Here is a 12593-nt window from a genome sequence, read left to right as displayed (position 1 = left end):
ATGTCCTTTCCCAGAGTGTGTCATCCTGCGGGAGCTGTGGATGAAATTTCAGGCTGGGGGCCCAGGAGAGACCAGGTGGCCATCTGGGTGTCTCCAAAATGCATCCAAGTGGATAAAACATCCTGCCTGTTTCCAATGAGCTTTTTCAGCCTCAGGCAGCTCTTGGGGTCCCTGAGCCCCTTGAGAACCCACTTTGGGGGAAGAGGCCTGAATTCCCAGTGACTAGAGCACATTGAGGGGCAGGAGTAGGAAGAGAGAGGTTTGGGAGGGGTGTATAGAGGGAGAGAGGAGTGGAGGAGGGACAGGTGTTGAAGGGGGACAGATCAGAGGATGCCAGGGAGCTGATGGGAAGGCCTAAGGTGGGAAAAAGGAGGAAGGAGGAAGAGGGGGTGTCTCAGTCCATTGGGGCTGCCGTAACGGAATACCATGGACTGGGTGGCTTAAACAACAAAGTTTATTTCTCACAGCCCTGGAGGCTGGGAAGTCCAAGAACAAGGCACTGGCACATTTGGTATCTGGTGAGGATCCTCTTCCTGGTTCAGAGATGGCCGTCTTCTTTCTGTGTCCTCACATGAAGGGAAGGGTGAGGGTTCTCTCTGGGGTCTCTGTATAAGAGCACTAAACCGCATTCATGTGGATTCCAATCTCTTGACCTATCACCTCTCAAAGTCCCCACCTCCTAATACCATCACATTGCCGATTAGGATTTCAGCATGTGAGTATTGGCGGACACAAACATTCATTCCATATCAGGGGGTCAGGGGAAGAGAGAGGTCTTGGAAGTTCCCAAGTTGCCTACAGTGGCCACTGAAACTCCCAACTGTCATTAGGAAATGTTTGCATTTTTCTGAAGATATTGCTCTGAATCGATGCCATCCTGGTGAAGAACATAGTCAGTAGGAGAGGAGGAAGGAGAATGCGAGTTGTCCATGATATTGACAAATGATTAAGCCAAAGGGGAAAAAAAACTTTAAAGGAGCCAGGATAGAGTCCCCTTGATTAATTTCCTCACCTAATCTCCTGGTCCAAGATGTGAGGGATCCTAGGAAATGGAATCAGAGCAGCTGCCCCTCAGGAAATCAACCACAGTAGCACCAAAACAGAAAGACTGTGGTCTGAGACTCTCTGAACATGGAAAGCCAACAGTAGTGTCTGGATTCATATTAAGGGACTGGATTACTTAACCAGATTTTTGGAACTCACATCTCTCCCTGGGCACTGCTCCCCTCCTGCTCCATGCTGAACTGACCCACCCTGGGCTGGTGGAACTCATTTTACCTTCCCAGGAATCTCTGCACCTTGTGTCTCTCTAATCCCCAGCCTCTCTCGCAGCCCCTGGTTTGAGAGATGTTCGCACCAGGGCCTGCCCTCCGGGTGCACAATGGACCGGAGTTAACACCGGCAACTCTGACTAGTGCCTGAACAGTTCCTCTGAGGGCCCCTCCCACAGAGTCACCACCTCCTGCTGGCTCGAGGTACCTCCCTCCCTTTAGTGCTGGGCGTGTGGCACAGGCTCATTGGCCAGGACACTTCCTCTGTGTGTGGAGTAAGAGACAAGTCATACCCTTGTCTCCATTACTGCTCTCAGAGGCAGTCAGGTTCTACTGTGTTGCCTTAGATTCTGTGTTTGTCCATTGGCATCCATTCATCACAGGGCCATTTACGTTAACTACATTTTCTTACTTTATATATTCTTGATACTTCTAAACAAAAAAGAAGAAAAACAGTTTAGGCTCCCTGAGACACAAGCCATTCTAAAATATTTTGTTTAAGAAAAAAAAGGGGGGGGGACGGAAGGACTGATCATACTGCAGATAGAGCACTGGGCCCTTCCTCCACCCCCTGTGCCTCTAACCTGCTGGAGATGCAACAACCACAGCCGACACCTCTGCTTGCAGCTGCGAAAAGCCTAAAACACAACAAACAAAACAACACAAAGGGAAAAAGCGAAAAAGAAAAAGACCCCTAGATACAGGGGGAGAAAATACAAGCTAATTAAGTAAATTATGTATACCTATATAAATTTTAATGTAAATAGAATTTGTGTATATGTATATGCAATATAAAACTAAATGAAAACAAATTTTCATATTTTTATTCAATGGGAAATTCAACATTTATATACTAGATTTATATACAGAGGAATTTATACAACGCAGTTAAAGCAGGCCACCAACAGGCTTTTGTGCCTCTCCACGGTAGGTTCTGAATTCATGTGAGCACTTGCTAAAATGCATCAACTGACAGCACTTCATGGAATTAATCAATACTGGAGCTCAGATTATAGTTATACCTGGAGCTCTCACCAAATTTAAGCATTGTACCCCTCTAATCCTAGGACGGTAACCACATATAAAATAGAGCGATAATACGCATGTCTCACTTTAACTGTAGCCTCATCTAAATTTCCCAAATTCATAAGACCCGTGGTCCTAAAATACCCCATACTGTGCATAAACACTCTAACATAATGAATATTAAAATTAAATTATTGTGTCTATAAATTGGTTTGATTAAAAGAGATCCTACAGACCTCTCAGTTGAAAGAGTTAATATGGTGCAGTGCAAACTAAAACACGGCCCTCGAGGCTAAAAATTTACATAAAAACCTCATTACAAAAGGGCTGATTGTCCCCACTCCTTCTCCATTTGACAGCCCAATCTTGTCTGTTCTTAAACCTGGAAGAAATAAAGGGTGCCTCATGGTGGATGAGTATAAGGTTAATACTGTGGTTCCATTCATTGGGCCCCCAGGCCCAATATCCGACATTATGAACATTACTAATTATATCAACATCCAACAAATATTTTGCTCTGATTGATCTGGCTAACACGTTCCGTTCAGCGCCTGTGTCACTGCCTGTCAACTACAGATTGCCTCTACCTCCAAAGGGACACAAGACACGTTTTCCAGGCCGCCCATGGGGCACCTCCATGGCTAGCCATCCCACACCATCTTTGCAGACAAGATCTTACCTGCATCCACCGTCCTCCAGAAGCACAGGTATGATGTAGCATGACATCCTCCTCCAAGGAGATTCATTGGACACATTTTATTTATTAAGAACACATAAGTGCAACATCTTTTACTTCTTTTTGGGTTCTTTTTATTTTTGTCCTGAGGAAGATTCACCCTGAGCTAACATCTACTGCCAATCTTCCTCTTTTTGCTTGAGGAAGTTTCGCTCTGAGCAAACATCTGTGCCCATCTTCCTCTATTTTGTATGCCTTTTTGTGTTCTGATGGCAACATTCCTCATTTACAAATTTTACTTCCATATTAAAATCAACAGGCAATCCCATTAGTGCCCTCAGAGACTCTTGCGCTAAAGAAACTTTAACAACCTCTTCTCATGCCTCCTGGAGTCTCTGGACCACTTGTGATGCCATAAGTTGCCCGAGGGTTTCTGCTGCAAGACGCTGCCCTTCTTGGCCTTGGACTGTACATTGAAAAAATAAATGACTAGCTACCAGCTGGGCTTTCCTGGAAACAAAAGCTCTTACAGACCCTGAGCCTGTGACGCTCCATCTCCAGGTGCCCATTATGCTTTGGGTCATGGAAACAGCACCCTGCAAGCTTGGCATGGCTACCGAGGCCTCCTTAAGACAGGAGGGAGGCATACCTGGGCCTCTGGTATGTGCCACCTGTGAGAGGGAGTAGCTTCCTCTGTCCTCAGTTCCTTGTCAGATATCAAGGGAGGTCACTCCTCCCCCAGCCCCTTGGCCACACGGGGAGCCCCTTGGGATGAACTGAGTGAACAGCAGTGGGAGACCACAGACTATGTGGATGACACTGCACCACCATTTGTCATGGAATTCAGTGAAATACTGCTGCTTTCCATCCCTTAGCCAGGGTGTCCCAGATAAAGGATGGGACCCCAGCATCATCCTGCTTGGCCAAACTTCAGGCAGTGGTGTTAGTGCTGGATGCCCTGGCCAATGAATGGTCCCATTTTCACATTTCTTATAAACCATTGGACCATTACCTAAAAATTACCTCTAGGATAAAGGACTCTGGGACTGTCCTGCCTCACATGTACCAAAATATACTTAAAAATCACACATCTTGGGCTGGCTCCGTGGCATAGTGGTTAAGGTCAGCTGGCTCCACTTCAGTGGCCCAGGTTCGCGGGTTCAGATCCTGAGCGTGGAACTACACCACTTATCAGTCATGCTGTGGCAGTGACCCACATACAAAATAGAGGAAGATTGGCACAGATGTTAGCTCAGGGCAAACAAAAATCACACATGCCCACATCCACTAAGGCCACAATACAAGGCCTCACCACATATTCTTTATTTCCTTTGATGCTACAGACATTACTGGTAGTAAACAAGACACATTTCACTTCTCAAAATACACAATGCTGGGCTCTTGACAGAGACACTCAATAGAACTTTCTGGCCCTGTTAGGCCCCAGATAACTGGTTTAATTAAGAGACATAATGGTCTCCTCAAACAACTCCTTTTAAAATTCCAATCTGACACTTCCTTGATGAGTGTCTGTCTTGCCCCAGGCCTTAACCTGTCTTGATAAATTTTCCATGTTGCCCCCATCCTATAAGGGCTAGAGGCCAGATCGAAGGCCATGCTCTCCCGTCACCCGTTAACCACAGATGGCTCCACAGGCCAGACAGTTGCTCACGTGAGACGGGGCTCATCTGAACCTAAACTTCCACCAGAAAACAGAACAAAAGCCCTGCTCCTTCACAGCTGCTGCCTTCCGTGACGGCTGGTTTCATTGCCACTGGCCTGGCTGCTTTCACTGCTTATGATCCAGACACTCACACCGTCCACGAGAGCCACGGTTTCAGTAAACACGGCAAACGCCGAGACCCACAGCAGCCCCGGTGGATACCCACTTGGAGAGGACACGCCAGTCTCAGGCCCCAGAGGACATCATCCCAGTCCAAGACCTCACCTTTGGAGGTGACTTGAGCCCCTGTGCCAGAGACCCCTGCAGTTTGGGCATCAAATTTCCACTCCAGCGACGTCCACGGACACCTCTCCTAAGACACAAATTAGACCTGGGACATTCATTGCTTTCCTTCCTTTGGTATCAGGAATTCTATTATGTTTCTGAGTCCCTGTCTGCTGAGCCCTTCATCCTGGTGTCCTGTTTGCTCCCTGCCTGAACCTCCAGCCTACAGTCACATGCCTGAAGGAAGGATGGGAGAGCTGCCCACTTGTGCTATTCCAAAAACTAACAGAGATTACTGCTCACCCCGGGGGTACCTACTCCCCAGTGCCTCTTCCTACTCTCCAGAGATCTCCATTATCCTCTCCATAAGTCTCCCTAAAATTATGCCAAATAGCCACTGGCCGCATTGTTCTGTGTTGTCTTAGATTCTTTATTGGTCTATTTGACATCTGTTCATCCCAGGGCCGATTCTATTAACTATATTTTCTTACTCTCTATATCCTTGAGCCTTTGACATTTGGGGGCCTTACAGATCACGGGCGAGACTGCCCTTCCCAGGGCTAGCCAATTCCTAAAGACAGTAAAGAACTTTCTTGGGAGCAGGTCTCTCATATGTCAGACAGCTATCTCCTTATCTTTTTTGAAATCTTTATTAAACTTTATTGTCTCAATTGTCTAAAATTAACATCTACGTTTTTATGATTAAAATAGTCAAATATTATTTTTCCAGCTTTATTGAGACACAACTACCTCCTTATCTAACTCTCACACGTGAAGCCAATATTTCCCCTGCCCTCAATTGTCCCAGTGCTGGGTCCCAGGCAACTAGAGAGCACCCCTGTAGCCCAAGCCTCCAGAATCATTCAATTAGACAGTAGTAAACTGTTTGCTCTGCCCGCCAGGGAGCCATTACCAGAAACCACAATAAGGGCTCTGACGTAGGCCCTCCCCTCTCGTGATCTTCCACCACCTTCCCCACACCCGGCACTTCTCCTGGGTTTCTGCGTGGTGTGCAGTGCCTCTCTTGTCTACGGTAACGGTGCGTAAGTTTAAACTTTCTTTTAACGGCATTGGCCTCTCTATATTGCCAGTCTGTCAGCTTTATAAATTAGGACCCAGGCTCCAGGTTTGAAGTCGTAGCCGAGACTGAAGGAGATATTCATTATGTGTTCGATAATTTCACTTATAAAACGCATAATCATGGAATTTGTAGTGCGTAGCCTGGCGAAATTTCTCATGAATGAGGTGATGCTACGTTTACCAGTGAAATTAGCAACATATCTAGAGAAGTTACCAACGTTCATAAAATCGACATGCATGTCTGCAGCTGAGAATGTTCTTATGTGTGGAATCAGAAAGATTGTGGCTGCTATTAAAAACCTGTTGGATGTTAACTTTGCGAAAATTACCACGTATTTATGTAAGAAGAAGAAGCTTCATGAACCAATATGTGCAAATACCGTTTAATGAAAAAATTATACATACATATGTTTTGCCTTCCTCAATGGATCATAATGGGCACCGTGAATTGGATTATTATCAGAAACAGAAAATATCTGTTATTGGAAATATGTCTGCTCTGATTAAATAAAGGTGCTTTATTTACCGAGTTGTTTTCTTTAAATCAGTGATCCGCTTTCACCATTTTTGTTTTGTGAGGCAGATCAGCCCTGAGCTAACATCTGCCCATCCTCCTCTTTTTTGCTGAGTGAGACTGGCCCTGGGCTAACACCCATGTCCATCTTCCTCTACTTTATACGGGATGCCGCCACAGCACGGCTTGACAAGTGGTGCGTGGTTGTGCGCAGGAGACCGGAACCTGCGAATCTGGGTGCCAAAGCAGAGCGCGCGCACTGAACGGCTACACCAGTGGGCCTGCCCCCCACTTTCATCATTTTCTCAAATCTGCTTGCCTGACCCAGAAGGCATATTTGAACAATGGATAAAAATAAAATTTTATTAAATGGAATGCAGTCTATGGCCGGTTTCTGTGGGGAGGTCTGTCTGGGGTCCAGCCCAGGGACTCTGTCCTGGACACTCGAGGGCGGCTGGTCAGTGGAATGGAGTCCTGGGATGGGGGTGGGGAGGAGGTCTCTCTGGGGACTGGGGCGGCCTGCCCAGGGGCTTGAGCCTGGATGCAGTTCAGAGAGTGGGGGAGGGGAGCCCCAAAGTCTAAAACTGTGGAGTTCAGAGTCCTGAGGGGCTTTGAGAAACTCCTGCCCCAGTAGGAGACTCTCCAGGGAGGCTGAGTCCCACTGCGGTGGTTTGAGGGGCAATTCCCGACCTGAGAGGAGGTGTAGAAACCAGGGCCAGAGTAGAAGTGGCAGCCTGGAGGATAAAGTGCGGGAATGAATGGACGTGGGAAAACGTTCCAGAAGCTTCCTGATATAATCTTTTTGGTCAATGGGTCCCAGGAGGCCCAGATCTGCCTCTTGTTAGAATATCATTGGCACCTTCTCAGATGGCTGGAAGAGCCCTGCCCTACAAGCCCGTGCTTGTTATAAGTCTTGAAAACTGCACTGATCTGTGCATCTTCCATTGAAAACACAATTTTTGAATCCCTGTGCAAACAGCAGACCTCTGGAGGGGTGCCCCTCCCCCGATGTCTGCCTCAGTCGTCTAGGGTCCCACGTCCCCACCCTCACACCTTTCCTCACTCCCTTGGGCTCAACAAGTTCCAAGAACACCCCGCCCTCAACCCCTTCCACTTGGCACCCCAACACCCCACTGCCCTTCCCCACTCCCAGCAGGCTGCTCCTCAGCCTCTGCTCGGTGCCTCCTTCGTGTGCACTTGCACTCAATTCCCTGGGGAGCTTGCTACCTTGCAGGCTCAGGAGAAGAGGTCTTGAGGGAGTGGGGAGGCAACATTTGCTCTTTCAAGGTGCTCCCTGGTGATGCTGAAACCGCCCTACCCACAGCCTGCTTGGGCAACAAGCTGCACCATCCCACCCTGGTCGCAGCTGACGCTGGAAATCCCTGGCCCTCTCTCTGGAGACTGGGATCCCTGACTCTATCTCCCCACACTCAGCCCCCCTGCCCCACTTTCCCACCCTTGCCCCAGGCGGGAGTTCAGAACCCTCTTCTGATCTGACACGTCGCACTCTGACTCCTTCCCTCCCTGGAATGGCCTCCTGGCCTCAGCTCCAGCCGTCTGCCCCCGCGCAGTCCCCTTATGCTCCTATCGCTCCTTGCTCCTTGGACTCTGGTCCTCACTGGACTCTAATCTCCCTCTCAGCCAGGACCCCTCTCCCAGGGTCCCCTTTAGCCCCTTCCCCTGGGCCACCCAGCCATAAACCACACACTTCTGTGCCCCGGGGATGTGTGTCTGCCTGTCCCTCGCTCTACCTCTCTTGAGGGACACTCTCCTCCCTCTGGTTTGTTGATGTTTTACTTCATTTTTTTTATCCTTATGACCGCTCACCCCGGGATTCCCCAAATGAAGTGTTTGGTCCCAGTGTCAAGGGCGCTCATCTGAGTCTTCAAGTATCTTATTCTTTCCTCTAAACTCCATCCCTCCTCTCAAGATCACACCCAAGTCTGAAACAATGGCTCCCTCATCTTCACTCCCGCCCAGTTCCAGTGATTTTCTCCTCCATTGGGAATCCTCAGGCTCTCCTGAAGACCCACTCCCCCTCCCTATTCCTCCTACATTCTCCTCACCCTAAACCATGACTACACCCCGTGCTCTTCCTCTTCTCCCTCCTTCCTGGTCCTTACAATTCCGCGTCCTCAGTCTGTCAGGACCCCATCCCTCCATGCCACCCCTCACTCCTCTTTGGTTTCCAAGCTCTGCCTGGACCACAGGTCTCTAGAATTCAGCCCAATGCTCCGAGGCCAACCTCAGCAGACAAAACCCAACAGAACGCAGGGGGTAGACTCTCTTTCCCATTTCCCAGGATCCTATTTATGGACTGTCTTTTAGACAGGCACACTGTGTTTGTGAAAACAACAAAGAAAGCAAAGAGATGAGGGCATGAATGTCTGCCCTGAAGTGGATGCCGCCCGAGGGCGCCAGTGATCACAGGGCAGTGAGGGCCATGGGGGCCACTGACCAGGGTGGCATTTATTTGTTTGCTAGAGCCCAACGCTCCCACCTGCTGCCTTTTTAAGGCATCCTTAGATACCACACACCGCTTCCATTCTATAAAAGAATATCTTTGAAACATCTGTGTGAGCTGCTCCCTCACATGTGAAGTGAAAATGTCTGTGGAATTGGAACAATGTTGGTGGTGAGGGGCCCGTACAGCTCTCTATCAAGTCATTGGTTATTTACCAAACATGTAATTTGTGCAGTGTCCCCCCAGATTCAGTGAGGAGACCTTGAAAGATGTCCTCTGCCTGATGTGCCGTCCTGTGAAGTCTGTGGAGGAAATTTCAGAAAAGGGACTAAGGAGTGAGCAGGGGGTCGCCTGAATGCCTCCAAAGCACATCTGAGTGGACAAAACATCCAGCCTGTTTCCAAATTCTCTAACAGTCCTGGAGGCCGGAATCCCAAAATGTGTTTCACTGTCCTGGAATCGAGGTGTCTGTCTGCAGGACTCTGCTCCCGCCTGGCACTCTGGGAAAGCTGTCTTCTTGCCTTTTGCAGCTTCTGGAGGCTGTCATCACTCTTGACTCATGGTCCCCCATCCAATACACCTTCCCTTCCCCTGCTACCACAGTCACGCCTGCTCTTCTCCTTCTGTAGTCCAGCCTCCCTCTGACTCTCTCTCTCATAAGAACAGTTGAAATTACATGGAGGGATCACGCAGGTAATCCAGAGTGATCTTTCCATCTCACCATCTATAACTTCATCGCATGTGCAAACTTTCTTTAGCCAGGCCATGTAACATTCACAGGTTCCAGGGATAAAACTCAGGATCTCTCTGGGGGCAATTATTAGCCCTACCACAGTCTTAAAAGAACTTCAGAATGTCTTATCTTCACATATTAAAAAGCTTTAAAAAACTGTCCTCTTCCAGTCTTGTGTACTTGATTGTGGTAAAGTGTTGTCCCCACAGTTGTACCTCCTCATGCCCCCAGCCCTGGAGGGCAGTCACATTGCATTTCACACTCTTGAACATTTGCATGGTCAGGCATTCTTCCCAATAATCTGGTTGGGGGGTGGTGACATTGGAATGAAAATAAGGCTGGCACCTGTGCTCTTGATCATGGGCCAGGAGCACTCCCCCCGACTGTGAGGCAAGCTCAAGGCAGCTCTGTGATTCTAGAAGAGATAGACTCTCCAGGTCTGAAGTCTCAAGACTGAAACTAACTGACACACTTCATTCCCGAGACTGAAGCTAAAAGACACACTCATTATGTCTTCCAGAGATCCAGTAATTTCATTTATGAACGACAAAGCTTTAGAATTTCTAATGGACAATTTGGTTACATCTCTCATGGATGAATTACAAATATTTCTGCCACACAAATTAGTGATGTGTCCAATGAACCAATCACCAAGATTCTTAAATCAGACGTCTAATCTTCCATTGAAGGAGGTTTTTATTTCTACTGGGCAAGATTGCTGTAGTTGAGCTTGTGTTAGCAGAAGAAAAGAGAGGACAAACTACAGAAGGAGAATTACCCATAGAATTGACAGAAAGTTAAACCAGAGAGAAAAAAATGAAAGCAGCAGGGAAAAGGTCCAGCTTAAACTCCTCCCTCAAACCCGTGATCTGAAGCCTTGGAATCCCAGTCCTGTTCTCACCTCAGGTCATCCCAGAGTGGGGCGGGAGAGGTTAGTGAACCCCTTTGGAGGAATGAGTTCAAGGAGATTTCAGGAAAGAGAATGAGAGTAACTGCTTCTTTGAAAGTCCATCCTCGTTAGCAACAGAACCATGGATTGGAAGACTTAAGGTTGTTAAAATGTCTGCACTACCAAAGTGATCTACCGATTCAATGCAATCCAATTTAAAATTCCAATGACATATTTCACAGAAATAGGAAAAAATCATCTCAAGTGTACATGGTATCTCAAGGGACCCTGAAGAGCCAAAAACTTTGAAAGAGAGCAAAGTTGGAGGCTTGCACTTCCTGATTTCAAAACACAGTTCAAAGCTAACGTAACAATAGTGTGCTACTGGCATCAAGACAGACTTACAGACCAATGGAACAGAACAGAGATCCCAGAAATAAACCCCCCTGTATATGGTCAAATGGTCTTCGAGAAAAGTGCCAAGACCCCTCAATGGGGAAAGGACGGTCTCTTTAACAAAAGGAGTTGGGAATATTGGATATCCACATAGAAAAGAGTGAAAGTGGACCCTTGTCTTATATCATGTACTAAAATTAAGTCAAAAAGGATTAAAGATCTGGACTTAATTCCCAAAACTGTAACATTCAGAGAAGAAAACACACGGAGAAAGCTCATGACATTGGATTTGGCAGTGATGTTTTAGGTTTGACCCCAAAACCTCAGGGAACAAAATCAAAATGGACAAATGTGACTACATCAAGGTTAAAAACTATCGGTCATCAAAAGAAACAATCAACTGAGTGAAAAGGGAGCCAACAGAATGGGAAAAAGTCTTTGCAAATCATAAATCCGTTAAGGGGTTAGTTAACATCTAGAATATATAAGGAAAACCTACAATTTAACAACAACAAAAAAACCCAAACTACCCAATTAAAAAATAGTCAAAACCGGAGAAAACTATATTGTGGTTACCAGGGGCAATGGGGGTGGGGGATGGGCACAAGGGGTGAAGGGAGACATATATGTGGTGATGGACAAACAAAAATGTACAACCCCAAATTTCCCAATGTTAAAAACTATTAAAACATCGTTAAAAAAATAAATAAAAAAAAATGGTGAAAACACATGAATAGACAGCTCTCCAAAGAAGATATATGAACGGCTAACAAACTTGTGAAAAGATGCTTATCATCACTAATCATTAGAGAAATGCAAATCAAAACAACAATGGGATATCACCTCATACCCAGTAGGTTGGCCAGTATCCGAAAAAAAAAAAAAAAAATGAAAATGACTTGTGTTGGCAAGGATGTGGAGAAATTGGAACTCTCGAGCACTGTTGTTGGAAATGTAAAATGGCACAGAAATAGACTTACCATATGATCCAGCAAACTGACTTCTACTTTTATAATCAGAAGAATGAAAAGCAGGACTTTGCAGAGGTATTTGTATATCCGTTATCATTGCAGCATTTTCCAAAATAGCCAAGAAGTGGAAACAACCCAAACGTCCACAGACAGAGGAATGAAAAAAGAAAACGTGGTCTATCCACACAATGGAATATTATTCAGCCTTAACGAGAAAGACATCCTGGACTTTACGCTGAGTGAAATAAGCCAGCCACAAAATGACAAATACTGTATGTTTCTGCTTATATGGGGTATCTGAGGCAGTCACATTTATCGAAACAGAAAGAAGAACGGTGGTTGTCAGAGGCTAGGGGGAGGAAATTGGGAGATGTGCAATGTGTATAGATTTTCATGTTTACTGGTGAAAAAGTGCTAGAGATCTGTTGTCCAACAATGAGAACATATACATACTACTGAACTGTACAATGATGGTAAATTTAATGTTATGTGATTTTTACTGTAATTCAATAAATATATTCTTTTAAGGGAGAATTTTGTTGTAAGAACCCTAGCCTTTGAGAACTTCCTGCCTCCACAGGTGGTGCTCTGTGTGTGATAAGTACAAAGTGTGGGTGGCTTGTGG

At 46.5% G+C, this 12593-nt stretch overlaps 1 protein-coding gene across 3 annotated transcripts in view; it reads right to left on the bottom strand.

The window, feature by feature from the left end:
- The window catches only part of LOC101399247 (cell adhesion molecule CEACAM21-like), a 35825-nt gene extending 23612 nt beyond the window's left edge, over positions 1-12213 (bottom strand). For all 3 annotated transcript variants that reach the window (XR_015549491.1, XM_087421654.1, XM_087421655.1), the window contains exon 1: positions 11978-12213. Coding sequence is in view for 2 of the 3 variants with exons in the window: in XM_087421654.1 (XP_087277780.1) it covers positions 11978-12065 (88 nt within the window). In the remaining variant the exon portion in view is untranslated. The remainder of the gene's footprint in view (positions 1-11977) is intronic.
- Positions 12214-12593: the final 380 nt, after the last annotated feature.

This window comes from Ceratotherium simum, chromosome 33 (genome assembly GCF_057802395.1).
Source record: "Ceratotherium simum simum isolate JZ-2026a chromosome 33, ASM5780239v1, whole genome shotgun sequence".
Lineage (NCBI taxonomy): Eukaryota > Metazoa > Chordata > Mammalia > Perissodactyla > Rhinocerotidae > Ceratotherium > Ceratotherium simum.
This window is presented reverse-complemented; position numbering and strand designations above follow the sequence as displayed.